This window comes from Pelodiscus sinensis, chromosome 4, assembly GCF_049634645.1.
Source record: "Pelodiscus sinensis isolate JC-2024 chromosome 4, ASM4963464v1, whole genome shotgun sequence".
Taxonomy (NCBI): domain Eukaryota; kingdom Metazoa; phylum Chordata; order Testudines; family Trionychidae; genus Pelodiscus; species Pelodiscus sinensis.
The window spans coordinates 55576842-55595633 of NC_134714.1; the positions used below are offsets into that span (position 1 = coordinate 55576842).

The 18792-nt window shown below is 38.6% G+C and overlaps 1 protein-coding gene across 1 annotated transcript in view; it reads right to left on the reverse strand.

The window, feature by feature from the left end:
• Positions 1 to 18792, reverse strand: part of AQR (aquarius intron-binding spliceosomal factor) — a 95875-nt gene that overhangs the window by 16969 nt on the left and 60114 nt on the right. Inside the window, exons 21-29 of the mRNA XM_006123267.4 lie at positions 17251 to 17397; positions 16872 to 16941; positions 13518 to 13628; positions 10508 to 10617; positions 7297 to 7432; positions 5289 to 5498; positions 4261 to 4398; positions 2888 to 2959; positions 825 to 1012 (exon numbers count right to left, since the gene is read on the reverse strand). Of these exons, the coding sequence (XP_006123329.2) occupies positions 825 to 1012; positions 2888 to 2959; positions 4261 to 4398; positions 5289 to 5498; positions 7297 to 7432; positions 10508 to 10617; positions 13518 to 13628; positions 16872 to 16941; positions 17251 to 17397 (1182 nt within the window). The remainder of the gene's footprint in view (positions 1 to 824; positions 1013 to 2887; positions 2960 to 4260; positions 4399 to 5288; positions 5499 to 7296; positions 7433 to 10507; positions 10618 to 13517; positions 13629 to 16871; positions 16942 to 17250; positions 17398 to 18792) is intronic.

An 18792-nucleotide genomic window follows, 5' to 3' on the forward strand; every position in this document is an offset into this window, starting at 1 on the left:
CCTTTTGGATATTAAGTCTGAATAAAATGAACGACTAGTGGATAGGATAATGGAATGCAATTTAGGTTCTATTTTGGCTTTGCCAAGTGCGTGCTAGGTGATCTTGGGCAAATGACTTCACCTCTATCAGCTTCTCCATCCATAAAATGCAGACAAGGCTGACCTCCTATATAAAGCACTTCAGAGAGCTACTGATGGAAAGCACTACATACAAGCTAGGTATTATCGTTATTAATAAGGCAGAATTATTTCCTATGGGGTACCAATCTTGGATACAAATGACTCTGGAAAAATTACAGTGTTGATCCTGTGGAAGATGCAGTAAGGCTAGTGTCTTCTGAGAGCAGAGATTTCAGACCCTCATCTAGTTTTTACCATTTATAAAATGGAAACAAAGCTGGACAATGAAATCATACAGTACTATGTACAGATCCAAGGTAGGAAAAATTGCCCTAATTATTGGTTTGCAGTAGCAAGAGTAGTCATGCTACTCGAGGGAACTTTGTTACCATCAAGAATAGGCAACTTGGATGGGCCTGTGTTTATGATGCTATTTAATGCTGAGACATGTAATGGATTGGTGTAACGTCTTGGGCTGCCCTGCAAGAGAGTGGTAGCAGAATCTAGAGTCTGATTTCAATGTTCTTAAAAATTTGGGCAATGAACCAGCTCCTTAGAAAGATACTTCCACCTCTACTAGCTGTTAAAAGGATAACATCAGATCCAATCTGGCCTTACTATTTAAGGACGCAGTTATTCAAAGCCATATGTTTTTGACCTGTTACTTGTGAATAAGACCTCCTCTCTTTTTTCCTTCATCTTACCTTGCTCTTGCTCTTCCTTGAGCATCCAAATCAACAGTTGGCACCCCCACTCGAACAAAACGTGTAAAAAGAGATTGTTCCATGTTGGAGTATTTTTGAAAAGCCATATTCTTAATGACAGGTGGTAACTGATGATGGTCACCAATCATAATCCATCGTTTCAGTCGGCTGAAACCATCTTGAGGGTTCTAAATTAACACAATTTAATTGCAGAATTAACCTGGGTTATCATATAGAATTAAATAATTCTAATAAAGGTTATATTATCTTTGTTGTAAGCACTATTTTTCAATATTTAATATAATTTGTTTTTAAATTACATTCAACTGTAAACTAGGGATGTAAGAGCTTAGCTGTGCAAACAGATAACCAATAAGCATGATTCAATGGCAGCGGCACCAGGTGGCAGGCGGGAACCAGTAAGTGTGGGGAGCCAGCTATTCCGCATCTTTTGAGGGTGCTCATTATTTCGAAAAATAACGGACTCTCTATTTCAACATCTTTGTAAACCTCTTTCCACGAGGAGTAAGGAAAGTTTTGGAATAGCATTTTTTTTCGAAATAAGTGCTGTGTAGACAGCGCCAAATTTCAAAATTAACTCAAAATATACTACGCAAGTTCCGTAGCTCAAATTGCATAGCTTATTTTGAGCTCCAGGTGCAGTGTAGGCACACCCTTAGTAACTATGCCAGAGCACAGCCCTAAGTAGCAAAAGCTGGCAAAGGGACAAAGGCCCCACACTGCACCCTCCCAACTCTATACTTCAATCTCTCAGCCCCCAAAACATAAATTCTTGCTTCTCTGAGCCCTTATTTTCCCTAGCTCTGCACCAAAACAGTTACAGGAATCTGAAAATGTAACGTGTTCTGTTTGTAAGAGGGCTGTATATCAGCAACCCTTGGACCAAGTAACTCAGCAAGATGCTTTCCTTTGTTTACTTCGTTTGTTCACTGTTCTTTTGTTTCCATTGCTCAGGAATAGGGTAAACTTGTGATTACATTAGGTTAAATGCACACTGGAGACTTATCTTTCCTCCATTTAAATTAATGCTAATTTCCATGACTATTTCTAAATTAAAATCGAAAGTTGCATGTAGATTTTAATAGAACTTTACAACACTGTTCTTAAACCAGAAAGTTTGGTCTGAGTACAAAGATTCCAAAAGGAAACCCTGCAGAAACCAGGCAAAGAGCTAGGAACACACAAGACTCATTTGCAGAAAGCTGCAATGAGCAGAGTCTGAATTCTCAGTACACAGGTACTGCTCAGCTTCAATGACCACACTGTATCAACTGAGTGTCCCAACTTCTCTAGCTGTTAAAGACCTCGTACATTTCACTCTTTGCCATGTCAGTTTAACTCGTGCCAACTTTGAGTTACAAACTTTGCCCTTAACTTTTACAATGTGGCTTTCCCCAAGGGAGCAGTGGGATCTGTGCATTAGCTGAGATCATTCCTGAGTGGCTGTAATCAAGCTGTAGAGAATGTGAAGTATAGTTTGAACCTCTGATGTGTGCAGAGAGAAAAATCAGGTGATTTCTTAAGCAGCTGATGGGGGAGGGAAAGAGGAGGTGGTTGCATTCCAGAAATCCCTTGTTCAAATGACTCCAAATCTGGATCAATAAGTTTCCCCTGGATCCTATGAGGTACAGCAAATTTCAAGAGAATCCTGAATGTGCATGACTATTTTGGAGCGCTTAGAACCCTATTTAGAACCCCGGGATCAGCTACACTGACTGCTACAGAAGTCACGGACAGTCATGTAATCTCTGAACAATATGAGACACACAGAGCTCTACTCATAATGCAGAGTTTATGAACTAAGGGCCTGATCTTAAAAGTGCCAATTCTTCCCCAACTCCTGCTACTTCAATGGAAACTGCAGGTACTCTGGAACTTTCAGTAACAGGCCCTCTTTTGAGGATGAAACCGATAAACCCATAATGCCAAAATCATTTAAAACGTTACAAGCAAATACTAGTCTCATGAATGCATACCACACTTTCAGTCATACTGGTCAAGATTTGAGAGAGGAATAATTTACTTTACAATGAAATTTTCACCTGCAAGAGGAGAGGTATGAAAGTTTCTATCTCCAGAATCTGAGCAGACTCTTCCATTAAGATGTTATCATACTGAGAGAGAAGAGAGAAATTAAAACTTCTGATCCATAAACATAAAAAACAGAAACAGCAGTACATTTATGATGGGAAGAAGTTATTTCAGAACCATATTTATAGACAACTGAAATTAACTTTTCACAGACGTGTTACAAAGTACCAGAAACATTTCTTTTATGTCTGAGAAGCATCTGTGAATATGAAGGCAAATTTCCATTAGAACCTAAATAAAGTCCACCAGTATTCTTCTGCAACTAAAATATCTCATTATCGGCATCAACCTACAATGCCCCTCAGTACTCAGTACACAGGGTCCATAAGTGCAAAATGAACTGTATGCCTACTTATTCTTCCTTTTCAGAAGAAACTGTGGCTTTTACCACTGACAGAATAAACTGAAGACCAATCCTGTTCCATTAAGTTTGCAATTTATTTTGCTTTAGGCTCCTATTTCCTCCTTTACTTTTACGTTTTAGGAGTAAGCCCTAAGCTCTTCCTTCCCATTCACACATCTGAAGATCCATGGCAGGAGGAGGGGCAGCAGTTGCTGCTCAAGACATATTCACCAGGGAGACAAGCAACTGTATTTCTTCTCTTTATCCTGCTCCAATCCATTACTTACATAGTAGCCACATTTAGTTTGGAGGTGGAAAGGACAAACCTACCCTGTCCCATCTCCAAATAGTTTTGCCTGCCTTGGAAGAAGGACCAAACACCAAAATCAAACTAACATTTTTAAAGTGAAACAATTTTGATCTATAATGTATTGTATCTCTAACTGAAATAGCTATACCAGGATAAACACCGTGCGCTGACCAAACTTAAGTGAAAATGCAGCAGACACTGGCACTCCAGAATGGAAAAAGCAAGTGTTGCTACAGGATCCTCTTCTTCAAATTGTTCATTATTTAGCAAAGCAACATGTCAAGAGGGTCTTGTTTATTTCAGTTTTTTATCTGCTTTTATCTTTGCATGCAATCACATCACTACAATTGATCACAGTCTATTACTACAGAAATTTATGATTTCTTCAAAAAAATACATGTATGGAATAAACAAACAAATCATGACTCTGACAAAGAGCACACTGACATATGCAAGCAATATTCAAATTGACATCTTCACAGTTTTCAATACTCAAGATCTGAGCTTGTTCTTATGTTCGTTACTTTCCAGTAAAAAAGAAAAATTGGGTAATTTAACATATAAAAAATGGCAGTAAATCAATACGATGTAGTGGTCTATGCTTACAATATAGAAAACTTAATGCAGGAAAATATTTTAGATTAGCATATTGCCATTATTGGAATCATTACCTTAAAGCCTAATTCAACGAGGTCATGTCGTTTCAAGGCTGCATGAGTACAAGTCATTGCAATGATCTTTGCTTCTTTTACCAAGAGGTATTTGGATCTATCCAGGCCACTGCGGAGGAGTTCAAATGCCCTGAATTCCTACAGAAAGGCAAAAAAGCATTCTCTCAAGAACAAGAATTCAAAATGATATTGCTTACAACAGAATTATGGACTCAAAAGCTATCAAAAAAGATATAGGTAAAAAGTACTAGCCAACAATAACTTCACAGTGGATTAATTTCTTATCTCTAGCAATACACAGCTGTGAAATATAAACAAAATTTCAAATAGGACCTATACAAATACACCCACAAAATTGAAATACAAACACATTGCCTAATAGTTTGAAGACTCATTCTTCAGAAATAACTTGCTTTCAACGGTTCCCTCTTTATTTGAGACTGTTTTTTATTGTTTCATAGGATCAAATTTAGAGATTAGGAAATTAGGCCCATATAGTTTTAAATCCAACAAAGACACAGATTAGATCAGTGGCTCTTAATCCTTCTCGAGTACCGCACCCTGTTGAGTAGTCAGATTTGGAGAGCACAACTCGAAGTTTCAGTTCATTTAAAACCTACTTTCTTACAAAATCAGACATAAAAATACAAGTGTCACATCAAAATATTACTTAAAAATTGCCTACTTGCTCATTTTAACATACAATTATAAATAAATCTGAATATGAATATTGTTCATACATTTCAGTGTACAGTATATTATATACTGTGCAGTATTAAAAGTAATTGTCTGAATAAAATGTTCGTTTGTACTGGCTTGTGCTTTTTATGAAGCCTGTTGTAAAACTAGGCAAATATCTAGATGAACTGATCTACCCACTGGAAGATCTCTACATATCCCCAGAGGTATGCACACTTCTGGTTGAGAACTGCCTGTCTATATATTTCTATTTATTTCCTTTTTTAAAAATGTCCCCTCAAATACATACTTAAAAAAAATCCAGTAAATTGAAATGTTACAAATCTTACCTCAAGTTGAGTGAATATTTTCTTAATGTGTCTAAAACACCCTTCAGCAATTTCCATGTCCTCTTCATAAGATTTGCCTTTAAAAATTGGCTGAGGGGCATTTGCAAAGTACTGGCGAAAAGGGAAGAAACTAGAGACATCCACAACATCAGGAAGCTTGCCACCTTTAACTTTCACTTTGCTAATATATTCTTCCCAACGAGACATGACCTGCAGCGAACAAAGGTATCATATTGGTGTATACAGGCAGTCCCCGGGTTACATGGATCCGACTTACATCGGATCCCTACTTACAAACAGGGTGAGGCAACCCCGCACTAGCTGCTTCCCCCCAGCAGACGAGGGAGACGCGAAGCGGCTTTTCTCAGTAGACACCTCAGCTTGAGAATAAAGGACTGAGGGAAGTGAGGTGTGGGAGAATAAAACTGAGCTCTGGAGAAATGTTTGGCTAGAGTTTCCCCTACAATATGTACCAGTTCCGACTTACATACAGATTCAACTTAAGAACAAACCTACAGTCCCTAAGTTGGAACTGGCGTCCAGATTCAGCCGCTGCTGAAACTGATCAGTTTCAACAGCGGCTGAATCTGGACGCCAGTTCTGACTTACATACAGATTCAACTTAAGAACCCCAGGCATCCCCAAGTCAGCTGCTGCTGAAACTGATCAGCGGCTGATTCCAGGAAGCCCGGGGCAGGGGCTTCCTGTAGTCAGCCGCTGGTCAGTTTCTGCAGCGGCTGACTTGGGGACGCCTGGGGCAGAGCAGCTGGGGTGCTGCTGGGTTGGTCCAGTAGCGCAGCCGCTCCTAGGCGCTACTGGACCAACCCAGCAGCACCCAAGCTGCTCTGCCCCAGGCGTCCTGATTCAGCCACTGCTGAAACTGACCAACAGTGGCTGAATCAGGACGCCTGGGGCAGAGCAGCTGGGGTGCTGCCGGGTTGGTCCAGTAGCGCCCAGAGCAGCGCTACGGGACCAACCGGCAGCGCCCCAGCTGCTGTACCACGGGCGTCCGGAGCAAAGCCGCGGAGCACGGGGTCAACGGGACAGCCCAGACGCGCCGTGGCTGTCCTGCTGCCCTCGGGCTCCGCGGCTTTGCTCTGCTTTGCTCCCCGTCTCCCTGGTCAGGGGAACGGGGAGCAAAGCAGAGCAAACCCGCGGAGCACACGGGCAGCGGACAGCCCAGACGCGTCTGGGCTGTCCGCTGCCCACGTGTTCCGTCGCTTTGCTCCCCATCCCCCTGGTCTGCAGACCAGGGAGACGGGGAGCAAAGCAGAGCAAAGCCGCGGAGCACGCGGGCAGCGGACAGCCCAGACGCTCCACTGCTTTGCTTCCTCTCCCTGGTCTGCTGGAGATTAAGTCGGATCCGCGTAACTCGGGGACTGCCTGTACACTTTTTATTCAAAATGCTTTATTAAACCTTATGATACCTATTTTTATTTAGAACATATCTGCATGAAATCACAGGTATATTTGTTTTTCACATAATTTCATTAAAATATTTTACAAATATATTCAAAGAAGAGAACTGAATTTCTTTAGTAAAATTAAGCTGTCTCTGAAACAGATAAGTTACTATTTTGTTGCTGTATTCTACCATAAAAATCAAATGTAAAGTGAATTTCCAGTTATTGTATATATCCTTTGTTTTCTTAAAATCAAAAGTAAATGACTGCTCTAATATCCATTATCAACAGCACGAAGAAACTTGCTGAGATTGTCATATCTAAAGAAGAAAATCCAAATCAGAAACTTTGCCAATAGTTATATAAAAAAGAAGCACGAATTCTGGCCTTTCAATTTATGAGTCATCAGGCAGAGTTAAAAACAAATAGCAACACAAACAAGTAACATTATAATTATAGCTTCAGTTGCTGTTTGCATTTTGAGCCCCCCAAACAAAACGATTTTTTTAGACTCAGTTCTAAGAAATTCACTCCAATATTCACATTATGTTTCATAACCTAATAAGGTCCAAATCTGCTATTTGGAAAAATATTTCATCTCTTACTTGGTATAAGAAGAAGTGACCAGCTGTTTCACAAGTATAAGAAACATCTCCTGGGACTCCCAGGCTCTCTTGTAATCGTCCAACCTCTCGTAGAAGCTCTAATCTTCGAGCGAGGACATAATTAACTCTTCCATACCTACAGAATGGATACAATGTGATACAAATAATTATGTATTCTGAGTTTCTCTCTCAGCTGAAATTAATTGTGCTGAATGCCAACACCGGGATGTCACAAAAATAACTATACAGAACAAGCACTAGTCTTTGTTAGTTACTAACAAAAACAGAACAAAAAACTGCTACGCGCCCACTATTTTTATATATCTAGATAATACTTCTATGCCCTCATCCCCACAGAATCAGAGCATCTCAAATGTTAATGAAGTTATCCTCTCATATTCCTGAAAGGATGGGACATCATTCTTAGAGACCTGTCTCCATCCTCTGATAACTGCACCCCAGGTGATTGGGCCCAATGGAAGGGATGAGAGGGGGATATCTTCTGCCTATGACAAGAATGTTCATCTCACCCGATTCAAATCCAGAACTGTTTCCTTTGCACAGTCAGGTTTCCCAACTTGTTTAAGTCTTTCACACAACAATGTGAGAGAAAAACATTCAACAAAATGAGAATATGTAACTAAAAATCTTAAGTGGCATAGAAAAAGTCAGGCGTGAGAATAGTATGTACCGCTATTTTAACTCTTTCTCCTCCCTCCTACTTATACTGACGATACTCCTTAAAAGTCAAATCAAAATTATGTTAGGGCAAATCTACACAGCAGGACTAATGACGAGATGAACTATGCAACTTGAGCTATGTCAATAGCGTAGCTTAAGCTGAAATATCGCCAAAAGCAGAATAAGCTATCTACACAGCAGGAAGTCTGAGAAAGAGTACTCTTCCTCCGACTTTCCTTACTCCTCGTACAATAAGGGCTACATGGAGTCAGAATAAGAAGTCCTCCAGCTCGACATTTTTTTGACATTATGTCAATAAAACTGTTTGTGTGTAGACGTAGACTTCGTTATTTTGGCATAACATCAGTTACTCAGAAATAATGCTGCTGGGTAGACATAGCCTTACTGAGCTTAATGAATTTTCCATATATGTGCCGTTAAAAGATAATTTTTGAATGTGAGAAAGGCTAATTTTGAAAGACAATTAAAGCCACTAACAAAACATGTAAATATGCAAGTTTCTCTCATAATTAAAAAAAAATGGAATTTCCTAGAACTCTCCCTGTTTTTTAAAGAAATAAGAAAATAGAAATAATTGTAACGGAAGCAGGAAATATGAATTCTGTAAATTACAGAACTGAAAAGAGGACTCTTTTACAACTGAAGCAACCAAATTACTTTTCCAGTAGCCATAATCAAATATGCTTTCTGGAGAACTAACCATAAAAATCCAACTTCCAGAGTTACAAGTGACTACAACCAGATTTTTCACTAAAGAAAAATGTTTCACTAAAGAAAATGTTATTCATCATAGTCCATGTCACATGCCCAGATTTGTTTAATTAATATGTAAAAAAGCAAACACACAGCTAAAACCACCTTTCATATGTTAAAGAGACAACTGTACCGGTATGAAGAATACACTCAAAAACAGCCCAAATACCAGAAAGTAATCAGTCAGAGAAAAATATCAGCTGCTCTTGGCCCCAAATGCTTCTTGCCTGCCCAACACAGCAAGGCTATGTTTACACTACAAAGACAAGTCGGAAAAAGATATGCAAATTGCGAACCATAATTTGCATATTTTTCTGCTTTTCTTTCAAAAGAGGCTTTTCTGAAATTTGTTGTCTACACAGCGCCAAATTTCGGAAAAAATTCCTCTTTCAACACCTCCCTTCCTCGTAAAACAAGGTTTACAGGGATGGTGAAAGAGTGTGTCCGCTTTTCTGAAATTTTTTTCAAAAAAAGCAGACATTTCTTGGATGCAGCATAGCTTTTCCGGTATCTCAGAAAAGAGCTGCAGTCCAAATGTAGCCTAAATTAAGTGATGCTATCCTTGCAGCAAGACCTGAACGTCAACAATCTTGGATTATTTTGAAGGGGAAATGTATACATATTGTATAAAATACTGGATGTTAATATTTGTTTGAAGTGTTACAGTATTCATGTTGCTCTCCAGATATGAAAAACAGAAGGTGGGTGAAGCAAGTTAAGATATTGCCAAATTAATCCAGTACTTGTTCTGTTCATTTATTTTCCAATGCAAGGCTCTGATCCTACATTTGTCAACATGTGTACTCCCAGTGAAGTCAGAGAGACAACTCTCAAACTTATATTTAGTCATGCTAGTATTTCCAAATACTGGTTCCTACATGTGCCACGTTATTGGATTTTTAAGTGAGCAGACAGATCACTGTTGCACCCATGGGTGGTGTTTGTCCCAGATTCTGTACCAAGTGGGCCATGTGAGGTGTCAAATGAAAGCTTATGCTCTACTGAGTCTATTTATGCTACGCATGTACTTGTATGATGTTTGTATGTGAAGTTATGAATATGGTCTCTGTACTTGTACCGTAAATGTTCTCTGTCTTGAAGGGAGCAATAGGCCTGGACTACCTATTGTGAGGAATGACAGTTCACTGAATGGCTGTGCTAACTAGCACTGGTTCATGGACAATGGCTCTCAGAGTGGCCAATACACACCCAAGAAATGCATCTGGAAGCCTGCAGACTATCCAGTGCTGCATGGCTGCTTGCATGTGAAACACAGAGAGGTCACTTAATCATGTATCTAGCTCCAATTTGGGAGACACCAGGAATATAAAAATCCCATGAGAGCATCTCCATCTGGTCTTCAGTCTTACTCCTGATTCCAGATGCATCCTTGCTAGGGACAGAGAGCCAGAAAGGACTGCTGACCCATCCTAGTACAGGATGCACACCAGAGACTTCTCAGCTAGCAGTCTGTAACATCTCTGCTAAATGTATTCGCTGTAACAATCTTACTCTCAACCTTTTCTTTCTTTTATTAATAAATCTTTAGATTTTAGATGCTAATGAATTGGCCCAGCGTGCTCTTGTGGGTAAGAGCTAAACTGTAAATAGGCCTGGGACTGAGGCTGGTTCTTTAGGACTGGGAAGAAACTGCCATCTGTTTATTAGCAACATATATGAGGAGTTTAAATATACATTTGTCATGCTTGCCTAAATTAGCTTATCATTAGCACTGTCCTCTTGCCCATCAGCTCACCTGCTGAAATCTTTTTCTGTTTCCAATTCTTCCTCTCCATGACCCAGACGAAGGAGATGGCGTTCATCAATGTCTAACGCCATGATTTTCTCAAACAGCTGGTTCAAGGCCTAAAGATTGATAAGAAATGGGAAAGATAGTTTTCAGAAGTTCAGAGGATTTTGCAGGTAAAACTGAAGATTTACTGACAAACATTCTAGAAAAGAATGCCTATTTGGCTACAAACTAGAACCAAAGGAAACATGAAGGTAACACTTAATCTGGAGATAGAAAAGTAGGCAGTTCACTTATAGTGATGCCTTTATATGCTCTAGATACATATTAATTAAAAACAGCATTCACCAATATTCAAGCTTTTGCTTTAAAAAATTGGTGATCAACTTACAAAACTGTTCAAGTACTACATCCAATTACTATTTGATCTAAAAGCAATAAAACATGAATAAATGAGACATCAAATTTTGTTCATTCAACATTTATTGTACATGGATTGTACCAGATAATCTGGAAAAAAACTACCCAGTATATCTGTCAAATGAGATAAGTTATAACTGCATAATTCAATGCTGCTTTCTTAAAATTCCCCTGTAGTTTCAATTGGATAGGATACACTTTGCTTTCTGTCAAACAGTGGAGGAGTAGTGCTGCTTATAGGCTTTCATTTCAGGTATGGCTTCATTTCATTGATAACTAAAAGGAATCCCTGTATACATGTTTGCAAACACTAACCTATCTATATGCATGTAATGAAGTCCCTAAGACTTACCTCTCACATCACACCTTGTTTTATCAAAAGCAGGATTGCTTTAGTTTGAAGAAAGAAGCCATTGTACCAATACAGCCTGTATAGACTGTAGCCAATCAAAAGAAGAGTGGTGAGAGCCTCTTCCACCTGCCTGGTGATTATCTCTTTTTCTGTATGGTTTTAGGAGAAGCAATCCCATTCCAGGAACATCCCATATTTCTAGCACATCCAAACTCTTACCTTGGTTTAAATTATGATAAGAGGAAGCTGTATACTGAATTTGGTGGTCCTCACTCTTACTGTTTAGGAGGAGTTCTTCAACAGACTCAGGCAGACGAACTAACATACAGACCCATACACTCTCTCAAATATTTAGCATAAATATTAAACTTAATTTGCATTTTTGTTTATTTGCTAAGTAATCTGCTTTGGTCCGTTTGCTATCATATCTAATCACTTAAAATCTCTCTTCTGTAGTAATGAAACTTGGTTTTGCTTCATCTAAAACCCATGGTGTCCAACCAGTTCTGAAGCAGTGGCCACTATGGTGGCTACTGCTATAGTGAACTAGCCACACGCAACCAGACAAATAGCCACATGTGGTTAGGAGCTAGCATGTTGGGACACCACAGATATAAACCAGTGCTCAGGAATCTTAGCTCAGGCAAAAGGCTTTTGCGTATTCTTCTCCACATTGAGAGAGCGGGTGAGTTTTATGAGCTTACATTGTACATTTCTCTGTGAAGCACAAGATAGCATAATTTTGGGTTTACACTCGCAGAGGGTGTATTTGCCTAAGCAGCTGGAAAGCACCCTACCTGGAGCCTTCCTATGCAGGGGCTGGTCAGATCACCTGCATGTAGCTGCAGCTGTGTGTCCTACCTGTATGTATGGTTGTAAGAGTGCAGGCTGGAGGGCTGGGCAGTTTCTCACAGAAGTACAGTGTGAGAGGAGGCCTAGCCTGGTGGGTCAGGAAGCTCAGTGATAAAGTTCCAGGTGGCACATGGAGGTGGGGGGGTGGGGGGGAAACTATCACAGTGGAATATAGAGAAAATTACTTAGCGAGATTGGGAAGTATGCACTAAACGTGGCTGAACTCCCCCAATTATGATGCTGTTGCATGGCCTAATGACTAAACTGAGTAAAGGGCAAGCAGAATTGGCAGTTCTATATTTCCTGAAGTGAGAGGAGGCTGCTAAGTATGGACTAAGGACACTTGCTGACACTAAGAAAATGGTAAGAAATGCAAGCATGTACAGTATAGTCTATGGTCAATGACCTATCTACATCTATACATATTTTAGAGGCTTGTGTCTATCTGTGTGTCTGTCTGCGTGTCTGCTTATTCAAGAACTCCTAAACAGTAAGAGCTAGGATCGCCAAATCTGGCATGCAGCTTCCTCTTCCCCAACTTAAAGTGCGAGCGCGCACGCATGGGATTAAAGGCAAATATCTGGACTATTCTAGTGGTAGGTTCTCCTGATCGTATTTGAAAGATGTTTTCCCTCATCTATTCAATTAGATGTCTTGATTACATAATCATAGGAAAATGAAATTAGGTCTCAAAGGCCTGTGAGGAGATGGTGGACGTAGGGAGGTGCTGTATCTGGTCTGTATGTGATAGACAAGACACAGGTGTTCTAGGCCTGTATTCTATCAAAAAAGTTGCACATCTGTAACTAAATTAATCTAGTCACACAGTGCAAACCTTAATATAGACACATTTAAATGAGTTTAGTTTGCACAAATTAACCTAAACTGACTCAAGAAAGAACTAAACTGATTTAAGTGTGTCTATATTTGTGTTTGCACCAGTGTAGCTAGATGTATTTTATATTTAGTAACGCTAGTGCAACTTGCCTGATATCTCCAAAACCACAATATCTGTCTTGTCAAAGGAAGATGGACTAGAATGGTGATTCAGAGTTAAGTGCCAATTTGAAGCCCAAATACGGAGACTAGAGCTATAAAAGATATTTCAGGAATAGCAGAAGCAGAACAGTCCCGTATGTTTAATATGTGAACAATATGTAACTTTTTGGATTCCACCCTAATCGTTTAAATGTCTTAAACAGAAAATGCATCTGATAACACACTTCAGAACGTTTTAAATTTTACTTCCACCGTAACTTCCTAATCTGTTTTTATTAGGCTTAAAACTCCACACAAACCTGTTCAAGTCCATATCAATGGAAATAACTGTACTATTGAAGCCACAAAAATAGGGCAGTATAAGAAAGCATCATACAGAAGTTGTTCATTTACCTGGTTGGAATGTGTAACTATCAGGGTTCTCTGTTCTGGGAAGTTATGATAGAGATTGGATATTATCTGAACAGCTACATCAGTTTTACCAGTACCAGGTGGACCCACTACCTACAAAATGAAAGTATAGATAAGCAATAATTTGCAACATACAACCATCCTATTGGAAGAATTAAAAGAAATTACAAGTTGGGCAGAACATAATGGTTCGATAAGCATCTTCATTTTCACATAGCACGGTCTTAGGAAGCTGATAACCAAAATTCTCCTCTAAATTGCTCCATTTATTGTCAACTGTGTGTAATCCGTTACTTGTTTCTGTGGACTCCAGTCAGAAATGCAAAAATACGGTGGAAAATGTAGCCCTGTGCTAATGCAGAGTTCCAGGCAATGGGAATATACCTGACCAAATAGACAAAACACTAGTGGAACATGGGGCAACCACAGAAAGAGCAAAGACTTAAATACCATGGATGAGAAAGGAGATATGGATCAGATTAATAGGTTTGGCACTTTTAATTTGCAACCTACAAAAATCCAAGACTGGCCCAGGTGACATAAATATATCAGAGATTAATATTTTGATAAGAAACGGCACAGAATTTTATATACTAAATACATTACACCTCTGTATCTCAGTTGCAATTCTTCATCTTAACAGTTTTGTTTTTAAAATGCCAAGCATTATATTTCATTCCATGCTATTAATTATAAATGCAGTATTTCACTTTTTATTTGTGTTTAGTTACTACTGATGTAGCTGCATTACCCTTAATATCATCACTTTTTGAAACATGTATTTAAAAACAGTTATCCAAGTTCCTATGTTCGCATTTGTCACCAATATATTTTTTTAGTTTACCATATATACCCAAATATCGGATACCTGCCAAATACTATCCTTGAACTAGAGAGTACTAATGCCTGGAATATTCTGGAGGAATTCTATGGTTAAATTCATATCTAGTTCACATTTGTTTCCTGAAGCCATCAGATTCACCCCTAACTTTCTCTTTGCCTAACATTTTAAATATGAGCAAAAATCCAACCTGAACAAGGTTTTTAAATGTTATGAGCAATCTCAAAGTGTAGTATTTTGAAATGAGTTATGAAACACAACATACATTAGATCGGAATGTCACGAGAACCAACATGACATTTCAACCAATATGGGCCAAGTCCTGCTTGCCTCCTTCAGACAAGTAGCTCTATCAACATATCAATTGGATTCCTCAAGCAAAGACAACAGATTACATCATTATCATAGTAACAGAGATGTAGCCATGTTAGTCTGGTCTTGCTGAAACCAAAGACAGGACTATGCAGCACTTTAAAGACTAACAAGACGGTCTGGGCCCTTGAAAGCTCATCACCTAATAAACCGTCTTGTTAGTCTTTAAAGTGCTGCATAGTCCTGTCTCTTGTTTCATCATTACCATAAATATACAAAATGCACTCCACAATGGTTCATCTTATTTATTTTAATTGGAATGAAAATATGGGTTCACATTGTACAGTGAACTGGAAAGAGAGAGTCAAACAGTTGTCAAAAACAACAACAAAAAACTTTGTTAGCACAAGCAAGTAAAAATGTCAAGAGGCTTGTCATTTATTAAATGCTCATTTTTAAGTGTCACTTTTCCTATTTGGTCTAAGAGAATGTTCTCCTAAATCAGAGAAGATATCTTTAAGATGAAAATAAGAGATTAGTAAAAAACTTTAGACAAAACTTTAAACAATTTCTCCCAGTAGTTTATTCTTTTGCTGATGGACTGGTGGAACTAAACATTATCAGGTACTACAATTTATACCAAAAAGCCTTCCAATAAAAATATGCAGATGGCACTTCATAATACATTGTGCTTATATGGAAAGTTATTCTGATTCATCAAAGATTAAATTATATTAATTAACAGTACATACCACTAGATTAAAAAAAACAAGATTAAAACAAAGAGCTACATCACCTAGAGTTTCCCCCCTAGTATTTTGTGTGTTGATTACATATTACAAAATGGCAATAAAGATTTTAATTTACTAGTCATCTTTCTAGCTGACAAGTAAGGAATACTGGTATAAGACTCCAATATACAAATGTGGGTATTCTTAGCAAAACACTATAATTATTAAAAACCAGCAGTTCAAATAAATGGACTTGTTCCAAAAAAATTAACTAAGCAGTTTTTAATCACTTATCACTAGTGAATTTTACTGTTTCCAAAAACAATCCGACATGGAAAATGTCTTCTTTCATTTTAAAATAACCCCTCGGGAACAGCAGATACTCCTTATAGGTCATTTATTTATTATTATTTGCAAGGTTCTAATTAGTCTTACTGAAAACTAAGTTTGTTAACCAATCCTACAGCTTTTACTCAAGTGAGTAGCCCCACTGATGTTAATGGGCCTCCTCATATGAGTAAGGACTGCAATATCAGTCCATAAAAATGAACTTAACTGTAACTGGAGGGTCTTTATGGTCCCTATTTGTATTCCACATGTAGCACCAGGAGTCTGAGTCCAGAGACTTTTAGTAAATAATATTCACTGGTCTGTCCATGCAGAGGAGTTGTTCTCATGCTTCAAACCAAGAGCATAAAGAACAGTGTGACTGATGCCAGGTGCTGGCATAGAACCTTTACGATTAACTGATAAGCTTACACTTTTACATCCCTATTGGAGATGCAAAAGTGTAAGCTTATCAGTTAATCGTAAAGGTTCCATGCCAGCACCTGGCGAGTCAGGGAGCTAGCTGTCGCCTCCGTATCTGATATATCTGTACTGTTGGCACTGCAATATAGGTTTTGGGGTGCCACTTGCAGGAGCCAGTGCCCAGAAGCCACTTGCAGGAGCCAGGTATGGGGTGGCAGCTGGCTCCTGCCTGTCACCCCACACTGCTGCCTCTGTATATATATATATGAAATTTTTCTAGAGGGGCCTAAAATGAAGCTCATTGAAGTGAAGAAAAAGTGGATACTTCATCAGGACCAAGGCATTACAACTACTGTAAATACAATCAAAACAAATTCAGCACTAAATCACTGTACTCTAAAATTAGCAGTCTCCCCACATCCAATACACAAACGCATGTCAATTTAACGATCCAGAAATAAATCCCCAACTACTGGAACACAGGACAGAATCTTATTCAGAGGGTTTGTTTGTTTATTTGCTTTTTGAAGGAGAGGCTATTATTGGGTGTTTCCCTGTATCTGATGCTAGGAAGAAAACACAAAACACAATCATAGCAGACATAGAAAACTGAAGGTACCTGCACTTCAGAGAACCTATCCTAAACTTAAACAGAATAATTTTCAACAAGAAATATGGTAACAACTCAATTATTATCCTTACCATAGTTAGTCCAGGTTGCATTCCTGCACGTATAGCCTCAATCTGAGTGTGAGTAAACTGAATAGTATTGCTGAAACGAACAAAAATAGATTCAATAAATGCAGAAAACATAAAAAGGTTTTCTTAAGGGACTATCTACATAGGACACTAAGAAAAGTAGATCAGTTAAGCTATATTGAACTCTTGTGGACACTCATTTAGAGTTAAATCAGACTTAATTCAGTCTAGTTTAATTCACTTCTTCTACCTACTGAAACAAAGAAACAAGTAAAAAGTTTACCCAGATTATGTAACCAAATCAACTGCAACCTACAACAAAGTCTCCCAGACACAGAATTACTTAGGTGTTTGCATAGACACAAAGTTACAACAATATTACCGTTTGGGTTGATTGTATGGATATGGTCCCCTGTTGGGAATAACATGAGGTTCAACAATTAATGTTTTAGCTTCTTCAGTCTTTTCTTCGTTCTCTTCCTCTTCCTTCCGTTTCTTCCCTTTTCCTCCCCTTACCGGGAAAGTTATCCTGCAACATATACTAAAGTTTTAACTTTATTTCCTTCACAAGTAGTTCAAATAGTCTTTCATATTCATTTTTAGAGCACCATCCAATTATTTATGCATGTAGAATGCCATGTAAGCCATTCCTTATTCCAAAGACAAAACTCAAAACTGGAGTGGGTTGGAAAAAGCTTATTCACTGGAATTTCTTAGCAAATCTCTCCATTTGGAGTAGGACAAACTGTGCTGCCAGTTGGCCCGGAAATTTGAAAACCTTAGAGTCTCCCCAACACTAGGCAGTCCACATGGCAGTGCTGCCCCAGACCTTGGGAGCCAGTCCTAAAACTTCTAGGTTACAAGCTCCTGGCTCCTCAACAGGGACTCTTGAAGCTCTAACTTAAGCAAGGAGCATGAAAGTGCCAAAAGAATGAAATTGACAATCTTGTAAATTTCATGACTCCTACACAGGAAGTAGCAACTAGGAAATTAATTAACGTTCCTGTCACACAGTTGTTCTCAGAACACAGTATTTTGGTGTTTCCAAAACCATTTTTTCAGGGATCTCTGATTTGCCAAAAAAAAAAACACACACACACACACACACACACACACCAGGTAATTTTGCTTTGATTCCAAATGTAAACAAAACTGGAAATACCAAAACTTCCCCTGAAACAAAACCCAAGTTTCAGCCAACTTCAATCAAGACAATAGGACAAGTCAGGAGAGAGAAAATGTGCAATTATTGATGACGCACAAAAGGGACTCGTTTAAGGAGAATTACAGAGGTAAATGGAAAGTATTCATGGCAAATGAGAACAGAGAAAGAGTTCTAGCCAGAAGGCACGAAGCAGAAGGTAGAAAATTGAAAAAAAGAGATAAGATGAACAAAGAGTAAAGTGAGGAGCATGGAATACCACAGAATGAATGGGGGAGCAGAGATGAAGGTGGGAGAAAATATAAATTAATGCTAGAAAATAGACACTTTGCAAAACAGAAGCAATGGACTCTTGTAAACAATGGTGATCCTGCTCCTTGTAGCCGTGTTTCCTTTGCAGAATATCTACATTATTTTTATAACCTTAGAATGAAGAGCTCCTGCATCCTCCAATTCCATTTAATACTGTATTGTGCTAGACATTTCTTCATAATACAGCATATTAATAAGAAATATCTTTACAATAATGAGGTAATACATTAAGGTGAAAGGCTTCATTTTGCGGCATGGGCTGTGTAAATCAAAGGAAAAGTCCATGACAGGCAAAACGTGCTCTCATTCTCTGTGTGTGGGAATTACATCATCAGATGCTATAGATGAAGCAGTATTTGGAAAATCTTTAATAATTTATATTCCACTAAAGACAGGGTATTCTTACAATTCATTTCTCAAAAGAAATCAAAATAAAGATTATATGGCAGG